Raw genomic sequence first — 24,339 nt, 5'->3', positions numbered from 1 at the left:
TTTGGTAAAAAAGAAGGTTAAAATAGATATAAGAATTGAAAAAGTATGGCCATACTTTTGACACAAACTATGGTTCCTATGTTGAAAAATGCTTCAATTGAAAGCGTGATAAAATTAATAATTAAAAAAACCTGATATTTTATAATACGTACCAGATACTCATTATCAGGGCACAGATTCTGGAGTTTACTGTACTATTATTTGTGGGTAGTTTAATATTCCAATACACTCTTAATAAAGAACAAAACTGACATGCAATACAAAGACATACACAGACTTTCTACAAGACTGGCAACAGAGGACTCCTACCATCATTAAAGGAATTTTCTGGAGATTTACCCAAAATAAACAGAGAAAAAACATTCATTTATCAACAGAGAAAAATTTTACATAATGCTTTTAACCAAATCACCTGAATGAATAAAATCTAAAAATACTTTAATATTTTAAGTTACCAAAAATCAACTAAAACTGTAATAAACACTTGGTTCAAAATGTATTTTTAATTTAACAGGGAACACACAATGTTAATAAAACATACAGTGGGCCATTTTCCAGGCCTACAGAGGGACTTGAGATACTTTTTGAAAAGAGTGAACCATTATCCTACCTGCCATTGCTAAGAGCGAAATATCAGATGCCTAGAGGTCTGTAATACGCCAATTGAAAGAAAGAGGCCTCATAGATAGTATAAAACAGGAATTGGATACTAAGTGAAGCGGCCTCAAACAGAATTCGGTGGTTGAGGAGTGCTAGGGAAGGTGGCAGGAGTAGATGGGGTGGATGTGGCCAAACACCACTCCCTTGCCCAGAGAAAAAAGAATATAACAGGAGACCCTGGAGAGCAGGGCTTCACGTGGAGACTCCAGGTCAAACTCAGAGATTTCTTAGGTATGAGGACAAAGAGAAGTTAATTTAGGGCCAGGAGAGGCTTTCAAGTGAGCACAGTAATTCCACCCATTGATGAAAGAAAACATATCATAATAATTGTGTTGTACTTTCCCTGGGTATATGCAATAAGGAGCTTTTTTTGTGGTAATTCGTATTGAAATATATTTATTTATAGGTACGATTTTTACACTTGCAATGACTAAATAAACTGTGCATTCAAAACCCTGTTTAATTAAAAACAAAACTTGATTTTTGAGCAAAACTATGTTCTAAAAATATTTACTTCTCCCGTTTTTCCCGTTTACAAAGATATATATTTCAAAATAATACTCTTTGTAGCTACTGATGATTTTTAATACTAGTAGACAAAAGTCTAAGGAAACTTAACAAAATAAAGAATTGTGAATAAACCAAAATACTGTGTGATGCTTTTGCAATATTTACATCAACGATTATTATATTGTCATGCAGCTGAAAAGTCATGCAGTTTATTTTTTAGAGATTCTCAAAAGCAATTACAAGACAAAAAGTGCATGCAAATCTTTATTATTAAGCAAAGTAACATAAAGAAGACACAAATAAACTAGTGACAACATTAAGCGATATCATTACGTTCCACGCCATTTTCAAATTTTAAATAATTAAAGCTAAAGAACAGTAAAAAACACAATCACAATACATCATCCTATATATACAATGTGGATAAACTCTCCTTGCTGTTGCAATATTTCATAGCATGGGGCAAAGCAGATTATTGCATGTTCTTTCAGCAGCAAGGAGTTACATATGGCTAATATATATTTCCTCTGATTCAAATATTAAGAAAAAGCACATAATATTTGCTTTATGCTATAATTGTATATTGATTTCTACATATGTGATAAATGATATGTGTAGGTATTAATGAGTTATAATTTAATTCATCTTTACAAATGATAATTACTAGAAACACTGAAAAAAATCTAAATTTAACCATGTATTTAGATTTTTCTTTTACTCGCTTATCATATCTTATATAAAAAAATATTTCGTGAAAGTTTTGTTATGTAAAATGACTGAAGAGACTGAAATGAACAGAAAAAGGACCACATTTAGCTTGATGCATCTATGTGGTATTCATGACAAAGACAACAAAACAGATTAAAATAATACTGTATGAAAAATAAACAAAAATACACAATACAATATACTTAAAATAATTAATGAAAAATACTTTATATTAAAAGCCATGAAATAATAAAAAAAAACAATAGCAGAAGAGAAATCAATTGCATGCATATAAATGAATATTTGTGTTATGATAGAAGTAAAGTAGTCTGATGCCATGATTACCTTCACTATCTGACATGGCATGCTGAAAATCATCCATGATGAAAGCTATATCTCGATCGTAGCCACGAGTTCTTGATTCTTCTCTCATGTGCTGTTGCACTTCGGGTAGGGAATGACTTGAACCAAACTGGTCTCTGCTGTCTGCAGATATAGGTGGCAATGGACCAGCTGAAGCCCTTGCCATTCCCATTGGTTGACCAACAGGACTTAGTGGACTTTCTTCCTCAGAATTCTGTGCTACAATTGGGATTCTTCCCCTACTTTGACTAATAGGAAGGCTAGATGGTTTTGTTCTTCCAGAAGGTGCTACATGACTAAAGGACCCATCTAATGTTTCTGCTTCATTAGCTTTCAGTCTCAAAGAAGAGCTTGATGAGTCTCTTTTAATAGATAAATCAAGTCCATAAATTGAAGAAGGCCTAGATGAAGGCCTTGACCTACTACCACTTACATAGGGCTTGTCAACTTCATCCTGCATAGATGTTCTTAGAGTTGGACTGAGAGATGCCCCAAGATTTTGTGCTAGCGCAGGGCCCAGGAATTTTTGTTGGTCTGTAATATTTTTTCTCAGTCCATATGTAATATCATCCTGAAGCAGCCTTACCTTTGAAGAAATACTTGGAATTGATGATGTACTGGAGGAAAGGTAGCTTGAATAATCTGGTTCTATATCTCTACTTTCCTGGATTGGAGAAAATTTAGCTATTTTAGGGTCTATCACTGCTTTTTTATGTTTGGATTGTTTTTGATAGAGAATAGCGGGTGGAAGTTGTTTTGCAGCTTGTTTTTCCAGTGTAAGCCTACTAATGCTGTACTTTTCAGTTTTAGGGAAATGTCTATAAAGACTGTCAGAGTGATAGTAGGGAGAATATCCAACAAGGGGGTCCAAGTTTTCTGTACCTCTACGGAATTCTTGTTTTATTTGATGTTTAAGAAGCTTTAGCTCATAAGGATCTTCCATTGAATCTTCATCTGCTTTTCCATATGAATGTAATCTGGCAGAAGATGTAATTGGAGCTAAAAAGTCTGTTACTTCTGGAGTCCTTCGTGCATCAACGCTTCGAAGAATGCGGTCAGCCTTAGATAACTCTTTCTCATGCAGTCCAAAGGCAGAACTCAGTGATCCAGATCCCTTGGTAAGTTCACCAATGTCATCAATTAAAACATAATTTCTGGAAGTGTGGTGATCTAAATCTGCATAAAATGAATCTGCAGATATACTAGACATTGGGCTACTTGCCATGCTGCTCTTTTCGTCCAACCCTAACCGTAAATCCAGAGTACTATATTTGCTTCCAAGATGAGGAACAGAGTAGCTGTTATCAGTAGAAGCAGGTGTTATTATAAGTGGTTGGTTTCTGATAACATCATAATGTGTTGTTAACTTACAGTCCAAATCTAAAGCCCCCTGTCTTTTTTGCTGCATAAGAATCATCTGTGATTGATGTTGTTTATAAGAAGGTTGCTGGGTTGGTGCAGGCTGTTGAGAAGTAAAGGACATAGTTGGCACATCTTGGAAACTTGGTTGAGTTTGGTATGATGAAACCTGTTGATGGTATAGAGGTTGCTCATAATGAGATTGCTGAGAATATTGTGTTGGTGCTTGAGTAAGCAGGGTGGGGGTCTGGTATTGGAATTGGGTATAGGGACTTGTAGGAGGGACAAAGTGTGTTTCTGACTGTGTTTGTGGTGTCAAATATGGGCTATATTCTGTTGGTGCAGCTGTTTGTGGCCTATCTAATCCAAGATGGCTTTCTATCCTGGTTGGCCTTGTGCTACTAACTTCGCTGTCTGACATATAATCTCGTTCTTCAGCAACACCCTGTAGATATGCTCTTTCCCTCTTTTCCCTCTCTTTTAACAAAGCTTCTTTTCTTCTGTTAATTCCCATTTCTAAATATCTTAACTTTGCATCAATTTCCTTCTCTTCTTCATCTAATTCTGCCTGTTTCTTCCTTAGCTTTGATGACTCCCGTTCTACCAGGTCCAATTCTCTATCAATATCTTGCAGGATTTTAGCTCGAGCCATAGTTGTGTTTCTACAAATTCTTCTGCGAGATACTGATCCACCTGCATTATATGGTGACTGAATACCATTACTTGCTTCCTCAGGAGGAGGGTTTGGCAGAGTTCTTTTCACCTTCTTTTGAGTTCCACTAAGTGTTTTAGTCTGTAACAAAAATATAATAGACTATGTTAATGAATAATATTCTAAATATTTGTTTTTTTGTTTACAATCCCTCATGCAAACTGATCAAACATTTTACAGCACACATGCACATGGCATTTGGCTGTATTCGTGTTACACTAGGCAGAGGATATGACTAATCACTTTTGCTAAAACTAATTAAAAAATGCATGCATGGATTTGCATGCCATAAAATGCACTGGATACCGCTACAGATGACTGTATGGGATCTAATAGTTGAAATTAAATATAACTTAATAAATTTACTAAATATTAATGATATACAAGAATGGTTCTGTTTCAAGATGTTGCTGACCATTTGACAATGATGGTGTGATGCTTATCTAACATTGTCTGTGTCTCTTAATATATCATTTACTCTGAAAGAAAGTATTTATTTCACTTCTGGCATTTTCTCACCAGAGTCAATAAGATCTTTATGAATGAACAGAGAGGTCCTCTGTTTCCCCTGATTATCAATTTTTCTAGGAAACAAGCATTTTTGGTGTATGTGAGCGTATCAGTGCCCTAACAATCATAACAGAAAATTATCATGAAATACATAAGTTAGCTCAAATTAAATAAAATAGTGTCCCAGCCACAAGGAACATAGAATTAGCACCTAGCAATTAAGAGGGAGTTGAGATATGTGCCTCCCCTGGCATAGATATGTATGATGTACAAAACTGTGGAACATGTGCTCCCTCTTCTGAATTACTCTACATTTTAATTGGTATTAATAGTGGTTGAAAATGCAAGTTTGCAATTCAACTACAAAGTTTGCAGTCCTAGACTGTAAATGCTAAATACAGCCACATAGAAATCAGTAAGAAACAACTTCACCTGAGGGATTCAGTTGGGTGTGCAGAGTATTAGGATGTCTAAAATAGATACATTTATTTACTTAACTAATTTAACACATCCTAGTAAGGCAAAGAAAACACATATGCAGCTGCACTTCAGGCTCTCCTAGTCTGTTAAATAAATTGACCAACATTTAATCATTGTGTAAACATGGGGTAAACATTTGACCAATGAACTGACAAATGAAATCAATTTTGGAAAGGACATATATGGATCTATCATAAAATGTGGTTTGTGAGCATGTATTGCTGATTACTAACAGCTATGCACATAGATATATTTTGGCATCCATGGGAAAGAACAACCATCCTTTCACTCATACTTGTATACACCATATATGTGTGTATGTAGCCCAAGGCTAAGACAATCCACATGAACTCTTGGTTCCTGGGTGGACTGTTCCCAAGGACGCAACTTCAGCCAATCTGAGCTCAGTAGTCCCAAATGGGAACAGACTCTGTCAGAGCAGTTGGATTCTAAAAAAGATCTGAGAAAGGGACCTGGCTTGTTTACCTTTTTAGTCTGTATGTGGTTAAGTCACCTATCCTGCATGTAGCGCCCTATTCAAGGCCTGTGCAGCTCAGATAGGAAGAAGCAGCAACTGCTGCTGGAGAAGATTCTGTGAAAGAATCTGGCCCCAGGTTGTGATCTGAAAAGCAGAACAGGTTCCAAGTACAAGGAATCTCCTCAGTTAGCACTGCATGCATCAAAGTAAGGGTCCCATCAAGTGTCTTAGTTCTTAGCAGAGAAAGCCCCCCTTACTATCTGAAGGTACCAGCTGAGTGGTGGCCTTCACAGGTTCAACATTCCAATGAACATTGTAACAAGTGCACAAAGGTTTTGCACACTTTGTAGTTTTGGCCTTGGAACATCAATGATTCCTGAGATGTTAGCAGAACAACTTCTCTTTCATCAAACACTATGTTTCGACATTCTTATTAAAATAAATCTGGTCACACAGATCATACTGCCCTGCATATTTTTGTTTTCAAGAGAAAAAGATATTGCAAGCCAAACAAGTTGCTTTGAGTACACCTCTTTCACAGACTTTGCATTAGAAGTGGAAGAGCAGTTTCTACATTACTAGAAAGCAAGATTAATAATGAAACAAAATTGCTAGAGCTGAAGAGTAATGTATTTATGTTCAGTGCCATCCTGTTCCTAACCCAGGACAGTGCTGTCAGCCGCCCCTTCTTTGCACCGTTCTTGCTGTTGAGTGCTGGGATATGAAGATATGATGATTCAAATAAAAAGTCAGTGAGTTTAGACATTGTTACTATGGACAGACATTCAGGGCTGTGTGCAAATGTCCAACAAGGTGCCAAGAGAGAATCCAGCAGAGAGAGAGACCCCCGAAGTTCTAAATATTTTGAGCAGTCAAATATCTCTATTAGTCACGTATTCTCCTACTTTTTATTATCAATTTTTTAATTGGATCTGACCAGTGCTTTTATAAAGGATAGAAGGATAATCTGGGGAAATCACCCTGATATTGAAAAATATAAATACCAGTAATATTAACAATATCGACCAGGCAAAAAATGTTAACTAAGTAATCTTAAGAGTTTATTATTTTAGCGTTAAATTGAAATGCTATAACACAATTTCTATCTCACATGCATTTTTTTCTTTCTGGCTCAAAACACTTTGTATTATTCAGTTGTAATTAACTTGATTATAAAGCAAGTTGAACACAGTTCACTTAGGGTTTTGTTTGTCTTATATGGGGGATTTGTGTAGAGATCCGTATCTGTGTTTTAATGCAAAACAAAAGGAAAATATTTTTGCATTAAAATGAAACAAAACTGCATAATTCCTTTGTATTACTGTAATTATATTTAATTTCCATTATGTTTACATACAATTTAATTATTCCATATCAATGATTCAGCAAGTAAAGCTAACTATGTGCTGCAAATCCATTTGAGGAGGGCCATCCTCATCTTTTGTTACAAGTCCAAGTTCTTAAGTGACATACTGGTTTAGATCCTGTCTACTCAAAGTACAGCATTATGTATAATGTAAATCAAAAATCAATAACACATACTATTGTATACTATTTGGATACATTGATATGTAAGTGATATTATGTTGTACCAGTTTGTTATTGTGTGTGATTTTAAATTATTCCACTGATTCTAACAGCGCTATGGAATCTGCTGGCACTTTACAAATAAGTGTAATGTATTCTGATAGATAAGGAGGGGATCTTTCCTTTTACCATATGTAGAGTACATAACTATTTCCTAAAAACTAAATATTAAAAGACATACTATAATGTTAATTTATCAGTGATACGTTGTAATTCAATAAAAAAAAGGATACGTATACTCTGAAAGAAATAGAACCTTTCATATATTATGTGTGCAGTCAGTAATGTATCATAGTATTAACGGGACACTCCAGTGAACATATGCACTTTAATGGATATGATAGCTGTGTTACCTTTTAAATTGTCATGGCGCCCCCCAACCTTGCAAATTCTTGAGGGGATTCTGTAAAAAAAAAACCAAAAAAAAACCCATATGCTCCTTTCCCCACCACCCAGCTATCTTCCATACAGGAGATTTGTTCGGCCAAGCACACCTTCATGTACATGATATACTTACCTCCAGTGCTAACACAGCCAATCAGAGGCAAGAATTGTCGGACAATCGCCGAACGTCTAGTGTAGGTATGTCCTTTATTTTTCACTTTCACGGCTTTCTTCAATATACATTCTTATTTTAGTGGGTTGTCATGGACAGAAAGGCAGCACTCACTACCAAACAATCAATAGTCTACCATGCTTCCATCTACATCTATATTTACTTTGCAGGAAAAGCTCTAACTTTTAGAGGGATTGTAGTTCAATTTCTCTACCATTTTGCTTATGCCTACAGCTTATGCAGAGAATTGCAGTAGGATGTAGTGTCATGTAGTGGTGCTTTGCAATGTGAAGACCTTCCAGCGTGTCAAGGAAGAAGTGACTGACGTACTGATTGGCAACCTAATTTGGACATGACTGATTATTTAGTGGGTATCACAAACAGTTGTGTTACCCACCTAGACTTTGGCTGACTGGCATGCAGGCAGACATGTATTTAAATTCTGTGCTGTCCTAGGCCCGACCTAAGGCAGCACCTCCCAGTCGCCCCTTCCTCAGTCAGCATCTTCTCAGCATTAAAAAGATGTACTATGCCTTTTAGAAGGAAGCGCCAGCATATGACTCATATCCTGGTGCTCTGTAAATGAGTCAGTATGGGAAATCAAAGATCTCCTCTGTGACCAGCCCACTGGGCAGGGGGACACTGGGGGACCTGATTGCCCAAGTTCTACACCAAATCTCCTGGGCCTGCTGCCAGTAACAAGATACGTTACTGGATGCAGTGTAACGTCTTGCCCCTCTAACTCATAATCAGGGAGGAAAATACACTTTTAGACCCATTGCATTTGTATTACGTTGTACAAAAAAAATAATACAATTAATTAAATGTGTATACAATGGTAACCAAACCAATATAGAGTAAGGCAAATATAAAGAAATGCTTAAGAGATACATCATAAGACACAAGTGAAACTGCTAAATGCACTGTAAAAAATAATGGTTAAAACACTGTCCCCATTGTTTACTCCCGAATACATTTTTGTAGGATTATGCTAAATGTCTATTTTTTGGGGGGGTTCTATATAGCTAATTTTAATGGTGGTTATTTTCATTTCTGTTTGTTATTTTTTGAAGATGTTTTGATGAAAACATCAAATTAGTATTACTGGATTGTTCTTGTCTGCTGTGTCTACTATATTTGCTGGCCTCTATTTGCATGTTTTTTTTTTATTTCATGTAATTGTCAGTGGTTTTTTTTTTAAAGTATTCAACCAATTCAATTGTAATTACATATATTATAGAAAGTGTGTTACTTTATATAAAATGCCACGTATTTTGATACCAAAAACCATAAATAAAAATAAGCGCTTACCATGTACCCATCTGAATACTGGAACTGTGTCCTTGCATTGTCTTCTGAAGTAGGACTTAAAGGCTTGGGATCAGACAAGGAACGTTGTATAACTTTTGTTGATTTTGGACTAGGTGGTGGAACCAAGTTTATATCAGTATGCTGACAGGCTATATCATCCACTATTGTTTTTTCATAAGGGACAAAGGCTGATTCCAAGACCGTGCCAGGAGAAACAGGTGATATTGGTGAATAAAGAACTTTGGGTGATTTTGGAGGGGAAGGTGCCACCTGCAATGAAGATTCTGCACGAAGGTGATTTGAATAACCAATTTCTAATGGTGTTGGACGTCTTTTATCCTTTTGTGGCATATTAGTTAAATACTGGGGACTTTGACTATCTCCATCAGTTTCTGTTTGACATCCTAAGCTTTCACCCTTATAGCTTTTTTCTGGGGCAGAAATATGTTTGACTATTTCTACTTTTGCATCAACCTGAGCTCTTACAGAAGGAATTCTTATTGTTCCAAGTGGTTCAGTTTGTACTGAACTCTCTGCAACTGTTTGCACTGCTCTACTGGACACTTTAGAAAATTGCCTAACTTTGTCAGCATCTGTGTTCCCTTCACTATATTTTCCTGCACGTGATCTCCTCCGTGATCTTGTTGGGATATCCCATTCATCTTGATCCTCGTCATCAGTCTGGACACTTGTATCTACACCCTTTTTTGATCTTCTTCTCCTTCCTGTATATCCTTTTTCACCTCCATCCTCGTCATCAGTTTGCACTCCACTATCTACTATTAACTTGTAAGATTTTGGCTCCTCTTGTACACTCACATCTAATTCATCGTACATTCCACCTAACCTTTGCATTGAACTTCTTTTTTTCAGTTGCCTTTCCTCGGTTACATTCACATCTTTTAGAGACATTTCTGAAATGGAGTTTAAGATGCCAGGTCTAGAAATATACTGTGTAATTCCATCTGACTGAACAGTGTACCATGTTTCACTTGGTGGCATTTCAATGCCTGCAACGCCTGATACTGCGGTTGATGTATGGTCGCTAGTCCAAAATTGTCCATCTTCGTGTGCTGAAAATTGGCCTTCCAAAACCCCCTGATCTGAAGTTGTCTGAGGTGATGCTGTTTCATTTGTATCATAACTGTATTGATACATCTGTCGTAATTTCTGTTCCTCCAGTTGTTGATGTAGTTGTTGTTGAAGCTGCTGAATTTGTTCAATGTGTAGCTGTTGTTGAACTAACGTTTCCTGTCTCATCATGTACTGAGCTTGTCTCTCTTCCTCTTGCTGAAACAGTAGTTGCTGCTTCATGGACTGAAGCTCCTCTAGTTTCTTTTGAACCATGAATGTTTCTTGTTCTCTAAACCTTTGAATTTCCTGACGTTCCCATTCTAGTTCTTCAGCTAATCTTTGTTGTTTGATCTTTTCTAGCTCAAGAAGCTCACGCTGTAAATGAAGTTGCTGCTGTTTGCCATCTTCAGGTGGCATGAGAAATGCTGACTCGTCTTCAGTCAATTCTGAGAAAGATTCTGGTTCAGTTGTCATAACAGAAACCAAGTCTGCTGCTGTAGTGGCTTCAACTTCCACGGCAAAACCTGATTCAACAGCAGTCATTACATCAGTCACATCTGCAGAAGTTGTATTTAATATATTATATGATCTAGGTGGAGGTTGGGTTTGATTTAGGCTTGAAATAGCGGTCACAGTGTCACTAGTTACGAAGCTGGATAAATCTTTTACTGTTGTACTGAAAATGGATCCAGGCTGTGTGGTGATAGCAAATGTTGAAGGGATTGGAGTTGCAACTGAAGAATATACAACTCCATTTGATGACCTTAAAACACTTCCCATACCGAAAGGTGGCAGTATGGATGCAGTCATCCGTGCTTGTGAATACTGGGGTGCACTCATTCCAATTCCAGAAATAACTTGTCTTGTCTCTGGATAAGCACTTGTGATCTTGGTTTTGTAGTCCAAAGCCTCACCTGAAAGTATAGGGTACAGTTATAGTCCATTTCCTATATACATTGCTGCTTTGTGGATCGGAGAGCCATCCAATCTTGATGAAATAAATGGATAAATTGCATGCAAATCTCCATGGTTAATGATTCACTGGGACAAGAAGCAAAATCATATTTGGAACATGCAGGCACATGCATGAACCTGTGAGCAAAATATATACATAAAAGGGAAAATAAAATACACCAGTACTCCAAAATACTGTCACAATGTCCCACAAAAATAAAATAAAAATGGCATAATAAAATAAAATAAAAATTTCATCCTGAAATGAGATGGAGAACACCATAATCACATTTCAAAGAAAGGTCGGCTGGCACATCATACTGACCTGTAGTCATTTTCCCAGATGTAAGGTCTACAGCAACTTCGGTTACTCCAATAGGATAATCAAAAGTGTTTTTACTTTTGTACAAGAAAAGGCCAGCTTCAGCCAAATTAGTATCAGACATTGATGGCTTCATACCGCCAACACCTCTTAATCCAGCCATCCCTGACCGATCATATTGATAATGGTCATCTCTGTAACCAAAACGGTCTTCAGGCAAATTGGTGGATGACTGCTGTGAAATGCAACTTCTTCCAAATGGTAATTTATATACCACATCACAACACACAGCCCTTCTCCCTGCAGTTAAATCAACAGGCTTATCATCTTCAATTATTTCAGTGATAATTGCAGATGTGGTTTCATCCACGGTTACTATTGTTTTATGGGACTTAGTGGTACTAAGATCTACTACACCACTATCTATGGATTCCTGGGAAGTGGATATATCAGTGCATCCATTGGTTATACTGTTTGGAGAAAAAGATCCATGTTTTGCTGTTGCAGAAATCACTGATTGTGCTGGCATACCCATGGATAGGTTAATGGGCACTTCTTCTTCTACAGGAAGACCAACACTTGCTTGTTCGTGTTGTTTAGATGTCAGCTTTAATGGCGCTTTCATTGAATTTCCTAGATCAACAATACTTTCCAGACTTGTTGTATAACCCAGCGTTGTGGAACATGTCACTATGGAATATGGCTCTGTTGGAAGTAAAACAGAAGACATTGCTGTTGATTCACTACAAAGGTTTACTACAGCAGGCTGCACAGCACTAACCAGCCGACCGGAAACACCTTGAGATGTAGACTGCCGCTTGGCATCCAGTGGTGCAGAAGACAGATCCATACAGATACCCATGAATAAGTCATTATTTGCATTATCAATTTTACTCAGAGTGCGTAGATCAATTACATTATTGGATTTAGAAGCTTTTGCATTTTGTTTTGACTGGGATGTGCATTCAGCTTGTAAAATGGTTGCAGTGCTGTCAAGGTCTGAAGCTTTAGACATGGCAGCCTTTGTAGAGACTGTTGTTATTACCTGTGATAATGGACTTGGCACAGGGTGGGAATCAAATGATGCTTGTATTGTTTCACCTTGACTAAGGGACATAATTGAGAAAACAGTTTCTGCTGTTTGTGGAACTTGCTCTTGTGGTGGTGCCTGAAGAGGCCAACATGTTGTGTCAGTTGCAACATTGTCAGTTGGTGTTCCAGGTTCAGAGGGCAATGTGATAACAACATAGGTTTCCAACGATGGCTTAGTCCACCTTGGTGAAGATTTATTAGAATGAGGAGAAAGTGGGGATGTAGGAGATGGCAGTTTGCATTCTGTTGATGGAATCAAATTTAAACTCATAGTGGCAGGCAGTGTTGCTGTGTTGTCATGTACTCCTTGCATTTTTTGCATAACTGTTGGTTGTTCAGAAAGTCTAGCTTTTGTTACTCTATTTTCTGTTGGCCTGTGACTAAATACCAGTCCAGCTGGGATAGAAGATGGCTTCGGGGGGACAGGCGGTGGTGGAGCATGATGCTTTGAAACAATGGTAGCATTGTTTTTTAATGAAATTTCCCCTTGTGAGGTTTCATTGGTGGACCCTTTTATAGCATTTTTTTCCATTGATGGAACTTTAGGTGCAGGCCTCTTTTTGGAATATACTGTAGGCTTAGATGGGGTAGGTGGAGGTAATGGTGGGGGTGGTGGTGGTGTTGGTGTTGTCAAAGGAACAGTAGACTCTGAAGAGGAACTTCTGAATAATGATTCAACTTTTGATGTAACAGATGTGACAGTGGATGCCGCCGACTGTAGATTTGGGGAAGATGTTATAGTATCTGTTACTGATGTAGACTGTTTGGTCAGTAGTGAGCATTCCACAGTCCTAGGAGTTACATAATTTTGCAAATCATATGTCTCACCCTTTTTCTCAGAAATGTTTTCCATGACTTTAGTCACATCTTTTCTGCCTTGTTCTTGATCAAAAGAACATGCCCCAGCTGTTTGTGTAATCTCTGTAGTAGCTTCAGGCACAGAAATTATAACATGTTCAACTGATGTTGTTTCACTGGCCAAAGAAGGTTGTGTAGTGTGAGCTGTATAAGAATAAATCTGGTTAGAACCAGGACACGTTGAACTAGATGTTGCTGCACACATTACATTATCATCTGTTTCTCTTTCTTTCAGGCCAGTTGATAAAGCACTCCCTGTATATTTTTCTGGCTTTATTACAGGTTGTTGGTCCAGGTTTCTTAACTCCATGGAGTCACTGTCCTTTATAGCAGGCAAAACTGAAGTTGAGACACATTCCTCACTTTTCGCAGGACTTCCTGCAACTGCTGAATCCTGCATTTTCTGGTCAGTGTAATCAGTAATTGTATCTTCTTCTGGCTCTTCTGTTGTAAAATGTTGAGTTATTTTAACATCTGGAATAGAAATTACATTAGCAAGAGAAGATGTTATATCCGCAGGGACAGACTGTGCATAACCTGTTTTTATAGAAAAGTCCGCTCTAACTTGAGTTGGGCTTGATCCTGGTGTCAACTGCATATTTTGACAACTAATATAGTCATGGAAACCAGTATCTGTATCTTCGGGTTGTCTTTCATCAACATTATCCAAAATAATGATCTCATGGCTTTCTGGGACAATGTATGAACTAGAAACTATGTCTTCTTGAGGCACAATTGTATGAAATGTCCCTGTTGTGTAACATTCATTTTCAAAATGTATGATTTTCTCAACAGAATCTATACGAATATCATCTGTCAAATTCTTTAGGTCTGATACCTGAGAATCAAAAACATTTTCTTGGCTGCTTAGTGCATTGGTATCTAAGCTCTCATCGTAGTTTTCTTCAACTAATGACTCATAGATATAATCCTCAATTAACATCCCTCCATATAAAGGTTCTCTCTCAAAAACCTCATCTTTTTCCTTCTCGGTTTGATAAAGCTTTGCTTTGTATAATATTTCTTCATATGCCTCCTCTGCATTTTTTAAGCTTCGCTGGCCATTTTTTTTCTCAGTCACAGCACCTGTTGTTACATCTGTAGGAGAATACAGGGAAACTGAAGTAGGTAATTTGTATACCTTTTGTACTTCTATTATCTTTTCAGGACTTATTTCAAATCCTTCTGGTTCAGATTCAATACTGGGTGAATATTCAGAGCATGAAGACCTATGAAGTTCCTCCATTTCAGCTGCTTGACGCAATTCCTCTGTTGGAGAAGCATCTTCAATAGGAGAAAGATTGCTGGGAGGTGTCTTTGGTCTTTCTCTCCTTCTCTGAGCCCTTAGTTCATCCTTGTCTTTCTTGGACTTTTTACTAGAACCTTTCCTTTGCTGCTGCTCTAGCTCTCTTTGTTTTTCTTGTTCTTTCAAAAGCTCTTCTTCTTCTCTTAATTCTTCTTCTTCTGATGAATCTTCAATAGTGGGTAAAACAGGCCCATGAGATCGGTGCCTAGCTTTTCTTTGCTGTTTGCTTTCCCCTGATATTTTCTTATGGCTTGGGCTACTATCACTGTCCTCGTCCAGTGATGATACTGAAGTTGGCGACGTGCCTGGAGTAAAGCTTGATGCATGAAGACTAGAAGACCTTTCCTCACGTGACCTCTCCTCAGGAGAATCAGTTAAACTTTCCATCTCCAACTCTGGCTCCTCATCATAATAGAGCCTTGTTGTTTGTTTGCAAGGTTCTTCAGAATATGTGTTGGATATCGTGCTATTTAGTTCTATTGTCTTAAATCGACGGAGTCCTCCCCCTCCACTTACTGAAAGCTCTTCACTTTCTTGGCTTTTACTTTCTCTGTATTTTGGTTCTGGAATTTCGTCGTATATTTCCTCATCCTCTTCATCACCATGGTGCCATGAATGTCGTCTTATTCCGTCATCATCATAACTTGCACTGCTTTTTTTGGTTAGTCTCTTACATTTTGCTGCAACAGGCTTTGTCTTTGCTTCTGCCTTTTGACTTTCACTTCCACTAATTTCTTTTAATTTGGTTCTTATAAATTCTTCATCTTCTGACCCTGATGCATCCTCATCAGCACTCATTTCAATGATCTGTTTACGGATAAAATCTTCATCGTCTCCTGATCCTTGACTGTCTTCATGCTTATAGTCGTCGCTACTTGATGATCCATTGCTAATTCTTCTTTTCCTCTGAGGGACTGGGGAATTTTCACTTTCACTACTGTCATCCAGAGAATCATGTCTTTGCCGTGAAGTAATATCTCTTACTGAACCTAACCCGTCTTTATGACTTTTCCGTGAAACTATACCTTTTCCATTTTCACCAAGAATTTCTTCATCTTCTTCTTGAATATCCTCAAGTTCTTCTTCTTCTGAACTAAAAGATTCTGGTGTAATTGGTAAGATCTTTGTTCTAACTCGTGTTTGCCCACCATATATTCCATACAAGTCATTGCTTTTCCTTGACTTTTCATCAATGAGCATGCTAGTTTGGGCTTCTAGAATTGAGAGAACAGTACTCTCAAGCTTAGCTAAATCAGAGGGGCTTGAAGGACTATTTTCATGGGAGAATGTTTCACGTTTGCTTGGTTCTTTATGTAAATCTTTTTCATCACTTGGTATGAGACTAGGAATTTCTCCAAGTGAGCCAGATATGCCATCAGATGAGTAGCCTGTGTCACTTAGACCTTGTGGACTTTTTTGCTGTTGAGAACTTGAAGTGTCTGACTTGTCATCTTCCTTCTCCTAAAAAAAACAGAGATATAATTATAATTTCTCAAAAAGATTGAATTGTAAATATATCAACAATAACAGTACAATACATAAGCAATATTAGTCTCTAAAATATTAAACATCAATATATATATATATATATGTGTATAACATTTTCAAAGTGACCTGTTTACTGAATAGGCTAGAACAAAAGGACTATACTTTTATATTGTGAATCTTGTGGGGCAAAAATATCCAGTAGTTTTCCTGTTATGAAATGACCGATTTCTTACAGATATCCAAGCATTTTTGGAACTCGGTTCTACATGGGAAACCCTATAATATATCACAAAGCCTTCACTGTACCTTTATAATCAGAGAAGCTCCTTTACATGCTTAGGGAGATGTAGATTTTTAAAACAAATAGTATTATATAAATGTGTAAATAAGATTATATAAATACTGTACTATAAATATTAGGATGAAATATAAAAGGGAACTCACTGAACATCATAAAAAGGTAGAGTTCAGATTATACCTTGTTGTAGCCCAATATTGCTAAAAAATACAATTTTCCACCAAAGTTAAACATATAAGCTCATCTTTTAGAATTGTAATATTTACTTATCTATGCTTTCAAAACAGAGCAGGTATAAACTTATTAAAGTTACAACAAAGTCACAGTTTCATAGCCACCAAATTAACTATAGCTAAATTTCTGTCTGTTGAACTCTTTATATATCTATATGCCTTCCAGCATTTTGAAATGCCAGAGGGACAGGGGGTGGTTCTGACTATATGAGTTATTTATACACTCAAGCAAAGTTTTTAGAAGGATATACTTTAATAACACACTTTACAATTTCTAACATAGAACATAGAAAGTTCTGACTGATGTGCAGACAAGCACATAAAGTTGGTTCATAAGCTATAATAGTGAAAACATCCACTTTAAGATATTTGTAATAAAATAATTCAACTCACCTGCTATGGGTCTTTGGGTACTCATCTAAAACAACTCATATTTCCTGTTTTCTGTACCAGTTATAAAACATGTTACATATACGTAAAAAGGAGTTAAATAACCAGCCAATCATAAAAGGGAAAATTATTTGAAGAAGTAGTAGTAACAGGAAATAGCACAGGAAAGAGCAAATAATTTTATTACAAATATCTTTAAACTGCCAAATAGTATGTTATTTTTTTTAATACATTACATTACAATGTTCATATGTATGCCACTAATGTATTATAAACAGATGATGTGCATGTAATCTCACACCAGTGCCCATCAGAATTCACCTGCATTTCAGCTTTCAGTCCAACTAGATGTACCCCTATTGAAGGGGGTAAAATTACACCCCTGGGTATGGCACTTAACAAGAAGAAAGAAAAATAATTGAACCTTAACTATAAGCCAATGGGATGCATCCAAAAGGAGGGGGTGCTCCAATTAAATGTAAACCAAAGCTGTGTAAATGGGCGTATACAGCAAATAATAACGCACAAATCCAGCTTTTAATTGTATTAATAAATATAATGGTACTAAAGCATATACTTCATTTTAAATAGATTAATACTGTGTAAAGTAAGTCAGAATTAAAGCACTTAAGATGTCCTTGCGAATATCACATTGTTTATGGATAGTCAGTGTCTTAGTAGCAATCGCTAAAAAAAATTCTACTTTTGTCAATTTGTCGCAACTGCACCCTGAATAACATATAAACCAAACACAAAACAAAGACTAACACATATAAAAACAAAACAAGTTTAAAAAGACAAAACATGAAAAAAAATATAGTAGTACTACAGGTAAGCCTCTTACTAAAGCACCCACTGTGTATCATACTGCTGTGAGGGATTCATCAGGGATAACCAATCTGTCAACTCCACTGGATACAACTAGGAGAACTTGTAAAGCGTACTTTATCTGACAAATTAGTATGATCTATTAAACAATAAAAATACTGAATATTGATCAATTAGACATCTGATCAATGAAACATATTACAGACAACAGTCACAGATTAAGGAAGAGCATGGTCCTGGTTTTCAAATGATAGAAAAAAACAGTCTCCTTGGGTATATAGAACATTAGGGATATGGATTTAGTGTACAGGTTGAATATCATTATATATTTTATTGGTATGTGAGTGGCTTAACAAAGACTAGATATTTGTACCCTTCAACTGCTGTTGGACAACAGCCTCCCTCACTTTAATCATTTCATTTGCTGGATACATGGGAATGGTGTTTCAACAATATGATGCCCAGCTGTCAGCTATGGTAGGGCTGGACTCCCATTAACTGGCCCACCTGTTTTTCTTTGGAAAACTTGCATTTAAGAATAATTATACCTACTTGCCCAACCTTCATCTTTTCACATTGTTTGCCTTAAATATATCTATATATTTTTCACAGTCACAGTTTTTCACCGTTAGATTGTAACCTTGCAAACAGAGCCCTCTTTACTTAAAGTATTGGTTTGTCTGGCAAATTTAGTGTTGTCATATCCTTTGAATACATTTTAAACCAGGAAGAAGCCAACTATTGGTGAAAAAAGTTCTGCTATTAAGTCAGGATATAGAATCAGAAGGATGCATTTCTTGTGATCTGTATACAGCCAAGCAGATTTATTATCGGAATGTATTATTTTTTTGTGTATTATCTTTTTTTATGGTAAGAGTTTTAAAACTTAAAACAACATTAAAAATATGTTCCTAATTGAAGCAGGCTACACCATTTTTTGTCATTTTGAAAAAAGAACCTCTGTTTCTAAGTTTGGTCCAAAGTGGAGAACCTTTGTATTAAGTGGGTGAAATGTTTTATTGAAGTGAGTACAAAACACAGAGTGTCCAGACAGGGTGGAATTGATCTGATTGTATTACCCTATATATTGTTATAGTTTTATTCATTTGGATCCACGCTAAACTTTATGAAAATATCAGGTTAATTTTTTCTTATTATTAACACATATTATTACTGTTATTCATGTGTGTTATAATCTATTGAGTAAACACATTTAGTTGTGTTGTATTATTATTTTTGATTTACATAGTTCCTTACTATTTCGCAGCACTGTACAATGGGTATACAGGACATAACAAGTAGCACACTGTGTATCAATTTGGACCTACAAAAAACAAAAGCTAAGGAGGGTTCTGCTCAAATGAGCTTACAATCTAGAAGTCAGAGTCAGCGTAGAGGTGGTATTGAATCCAAAACAACAGATCAGTTGTCCGAGAGAGAAGTTGTGTGTAGAAAGGCCCCAGAACTGAACCCTGAGGCAAACCCACACAGAATGATAGGGGAGAGGAACATGCGCCAGAGAAAACAATTCTACTGAAAGGTACTGTCAAGGATTTATGATTTGAACCACGAGAGAGCCAAGCTGCAGATGTCATGAGAACGAAGAGCTTGGAGGAGAATGGGGAGGAGAATGGGGAGGTCAATAGTGTCAAAGGCTGTACAGCGGTCCAAGAAGATAGAAGGAGAAATGGCCTTTTGTTTTAACACTGAAAAGATTGTTTTGGTAAGGGCTGTCTCAGGCATGAATCAGATTGTAAAGGGTTGCGTAGAGAATAAAATGAATGGAAATGAGTTAGGTGATTGTACATTGATCATTACAGGAGATCAGCAGGAAAATGGAGGCAGTACAGTAGTGAGATGGGCACATGGAATCTACGGAAGACTTAAAAAAGGGAATTATAGAAAGGGGGATAGGAACATGCCAGTAAAAAGCAGTTAAACAGCTGGGTTAGGGTGGACGTGTAAGGACAGTAAATAAAGAATATGTAGAATATATCAATGAACAGGGTGGAGTGGGCATGTGGTGAGGTGGGAGGACAAGGGGACCAGAAACTTCATTAAGGGTGATAGCAGTCGAATCAGTTGAGAATAGCTGCTGATAAGGAGAAGGGTTGAGGTACAGTTTAAGAAGCATCATGGGGAAGGATATCCCAAATTTTATTTTGGTTTTAAAATAGCTTTCAAGGGCTTGAACATAAATAGTGAAGAAAACACAATAGAAGTAAGCCCACTAAGGCTAGTGTATGGTGAGTCAAAAGTGTTTTAGCTGTAGATGGTTAAGGACACAGTTGTTTTAGTAGACTGATTTTTTTGCGGAAGAGTGGAAATTATACCAAGGTTGGAGATTAGTAGGTGGTGTTTTAGAACTGGGGACTGTATACAAATAGGGTAAGGCCAGGTCAGTTTGGTGGCCATCATGGTGCATGGGGAGTTGATCTACTGTGGAAGACAAAAAGAGATGGTGTGAAATAACAGTTATGTGGCAGCAGGGGACAAGTTATTCTCCATAGGTATAAGATAAGGTCCCCCATTGGGGATGATGGAGACTAAATGATAGACTATGTAGCATAACTGAGACATAGGAGCAAGGGTCAGTAAGTCACAGCCACACAAAATGCGAAGAGAAAAGGAGAAGGTATAGGTGGCAAGGAGACAGAAGCAATTCAACACCCCCTTCTCTGTCTCTAGGTCTAGAGATGTGGATGAAGAGTAGGTCACCATACGCAAAAAAGCAGAAGAGGAAATGCCCTTAAATCTATCTGAAGATTAGATATTATGCAGGGCAATCTGTCAGATACAGTATTGTAAAACACACCACCACCATGGCATTAAAAGGCCTACATCATGCAACATTATATTTGCACGTAGGTCTTTAAAACATTTTTTAACATTGCTTATAAATTTCATTAGGTATAATTGAACCATTAAGGTTCATTAAATGTTAAGTACCAAAATGTAAAAACTAATTCTCCAAAAATAACAAATTACATACTCAACTCAAAAAACATTTGTACTGCTTAATATGTAAGCAATAAACCTATGTTATGATTTCTTAGAACATATGAAGCTGTTATACATCTTTGTAGTGACTGGCTATGCACTATTTACACATGATATGAATAGTTCAGTGAGACACGTGCATTACTTAGAAGGGTTTTAGTGTGTATTTAGGGAGTGTGCCTTGATTCCTTGTTTTGTACATTGTTATTCCCAAAATTGTTGTGAGTGCTTCCTATTTGTAACCTTTCTCTTCCATCTCAATGGTTATTTGCTAATAATATAATTTATATTTAAAACATATTTTCAAAACAGAATGTTTGAAATATCAGTTCCATTTTTAGGTTATTAGCAGGAATAATAGTGTAGGAAACTATAGATTCATGATTCCTTACAGGGCACAGCTGAGTTCTCAAAGATATACTGTTTGCACTCAGTTTCTTAAAATTACAAAATTCTCTATGTGAATCTCTGACTTCTCATTAAAACAGTTAGTGATATGAAAAGCATGGGCTACCCTTGCGGCCCCTTGAAAGTAAGATCACCACTTTAATATAGGATACTAAAAAAGGCAGTGTACATATCACCATCAATACCAAATAATGAAATGCTACTTACAGTCTTTTCCCTTCCAGCTTCATTCTCAATGAGTTGGCTCGGTTTGGGTTTTATTCTATTTTCTAATGTTCCTTCATCAATTTGCTTAAGCAAAGTTGCTGAAAGGTCAATCATTAAATCTTGTTTAGGCATTATTTTTCCTTCAGGTGGCTTAATGCCTTTTATTTCCATTGGTACCAGGGAATTAATATCTTTTGAAGGAAACACTTCTTCACCAGGCAGTGCCACTGATTTCTTGACTTTCTCAGATAAACTCAACAGAAGCTTATCTTTGTCAATCTCTTGTTCAATGAGTTGTACTGGTATTAAGCTGGGTTTTCCTTCAGATAGTATGCCAGTCTTTTCTACTGGTAGTGAAGGTGTGATGTCGGCTTTTTCTTCTGAGGCTTTAACAACTATACCCTCTGGAGCAACATCAACTTTTTTAGAGCCGCCAATGCTTATTTTTTCTTCTGGTATTACGCTGCTTTTTTCTTCAGGTACCATGGCAACCTTTTCATTGGACATTTTTGAAATAACTTCTGTTACTGACTGAAGACTTGCAGTGAAGGAGGATGTGGTAACCTTATGTATTTCTTTTTGGTTTTCTAAAGAAATAGTATGTTTTGGAGAAGACTTTGATGGTGCTCCTAGTGGAGGTGATGTTTTGCTAAGGTCCACAAGTTGTCCTGTCATTGCTCTGTGAGTCTGACAGTTTAAACACAGCCATTCAACTACCTGCATTGAAATAGGAGGGAATATTAAGAAAATAATTGAAATTAATATAGAGAAATGTTCAAACATTTTAAATAACATTCCTTGCTATATAACGTCATAGGCAGGGTACCTAGTTCAGACAGTTAAGTAACATTTCATGATTAAGACTAGTTTTATAATTTTCAATTATTAAAAGATCCGTGGCAGCAAAAGCAATGCTAAAAATGAAAAGATAAAATGTTTGAGGGACAAAACAACATTATTTATAGAGAAGCTAATCCTGAGGAGGTAACATTCCTGCAGGAGTTTGTTGGTATGTATAAAATTAACATGGAACATGTACATCACTCTGTTAAGCAATGTATGCCACTAAACAAAATGTTAAGTATAATAATACATACTAAAAGAAAAAGTAATGTCCTAAATTTATTAACAGATACATACATAACAAAATATTTGGACAAATGAATGGGGCCAAGTTATTAACTCCTTATCATTGACAAAGCAATAAATGTTGACCAGCATCTATCTACTACTGCTTTGGTTATGGTTATTAAACAGTGTCTTCACCTACTGGTTCTCTGAATCCCTGAATAGAGTATTAAATGCTAAATTTGGTCAGCATGAGCAATGCCTGTCCCTGCATATAAATAGTTAAATATTCATGATTAACCCATGAGATAATAATGTCAATTGGGAAATATTTAATTTTCTACAGAGACATTACTGATCTTTGGGCACTAATTAAAGCATTTGATTAATGCTAGAGAAAGCTCGATGCATTATTCAATGTCAGTTAAGAAGCAATTATAAAGGGAAATGATTATGGAACAAAATATTTTAGTAGTAAGTACTACTTACTGCTACTTTACCAAATCCTAAATTTTTAGATACTTAAGAAATCAACAGATACAAAACACTCCGTATTAATAGATCATGAGTGGTCACTAACTTCACTCGTTTTGCTAAGTGTGGTCCTGAGAGCTTTAGTTAGCGCAGAAAAGGTAAGTAGTTGCTGATTTTGCCAATGTTTCATGTGCTAACATTCTGGCTGCTTGCTGGCAGTGTTTCTTGCTAGGAAAGAATGCATCACGTAGGTTTGCACCCCCAATACCCCAATACCCATCTCCTCCAAAGGTGCTCTCTTAGTGCTGAACACCTGTGCACGAAGTCAGGTTTACTCGAGGACTTCCTAAACTGCAATTTCATGATCTGTTCCTATACTTCTGCTCTCCAACCAACTAAAAGATGTAACTTTGTTTCCATGTCTTTCTCTTCCATGCCTTCCCAATGTTGCATCCATAAAGGTCTGTTTTTAACAGCTCCTCTATCCCTACATTCCCTTACACAACTTTGCTAACCATTTTAAAAATATAAAATGAAAAGCACCAGGCATAATATTGCCCCTCGGTATGTTGCCTACACTGGGTATGGATCAATCTCCTTACCAGCTGCCACCCTCATTTGCCTTGGTCCAGTCACTGTTAATGATGTACTCTTGTACTCAGCTCATTACTTGTACACTTGACCTTATACCTTCCATCTCCTCCTACCTTCTCTATTGGGTATCCGCTACCCTAACCCAACAATTCAACCTCTCTGTTCTTATCCTCCATCAAACATGCTCTAATCTTGGATAGACTGATATCTCCATTACAGCTAATAATTCTAACATCTAACAGACTCCAAGTCCACCCTCATATCCACTCACTATACCCAGGAATCCCTCCTATTCTGGTGGTGTGGTTGTCATCAAGGGTCAGAACTAGTCACACAAAGGCAAATAGTAGGTGGGAATGTCATTATTAATTTTGCGTACTCCCAATGAAAGAATCAACATCATAATAAAGTTCATTAGAGCTTAAGTGCCTGGGCTCTCATAAGCCCATCACTTCTGACAGGAACTTTGTATAAAAGTACTATAATGCTAGATGGCAAGAAGGCAGGGTTC

The 24,339-nt window shown here is 36.8% G+C and overlaps 1 protein-coding gene across 1 annotated transcript in view; it reads right to left on the bottom strand.

The window, feature by feature from the left end:
- The window catches only part of LOC149298835 (protein piccolo-like), a 142,704-nt gene that overhangs the window by 45,240 nt on the left and 73,125 nt on the right, over positions 1-24,339 (bottom strand). The window contains exons 6-9 of the mRNA XM_089487201.1: positions 21,693-22,409; positions 11,588-16,301; positions 9,235-11,222; positions 2,224-4,393 (exon numbers count right to left, since the gene is read on the bottom strand). Of these exons, the coding sequence (XP_089343327.1) occupies positions 2,224-4,393; positions 9,235-11,222; positions 11,588-16,301; positions 21,693-22,409 (9,589 nt within the window). The remainder of the gene's footprint in view (positions 1-2,223; positions 4,394-9,234; positions 11,223-11,587; positions 16,302-21,692; positions 22,410-24,339) is intronic.

Source organism: Sceloporus occidentalis, unplaced genomic scaffold (genome assembly GCF_023333645.1).
Source record: "Sceloporus occidentalis isolate IW3139 unplaced genomic scaffold, rSceOcc1.0.p SCAF_31, whole genome shotgun sequence".
In the NCBI taxonomy this organism is placed as follows: Eukaryota; Metazoa; Chordata; class Lepidosauria; order Squamata; family Phrynosomatidae; genus Sceloporus; species Sceloporus occidentalis.
Note: the sequence above shows the minus strand (reverse complement) of the source record. Positions and strands in the feature narration are given on the sequence as shown.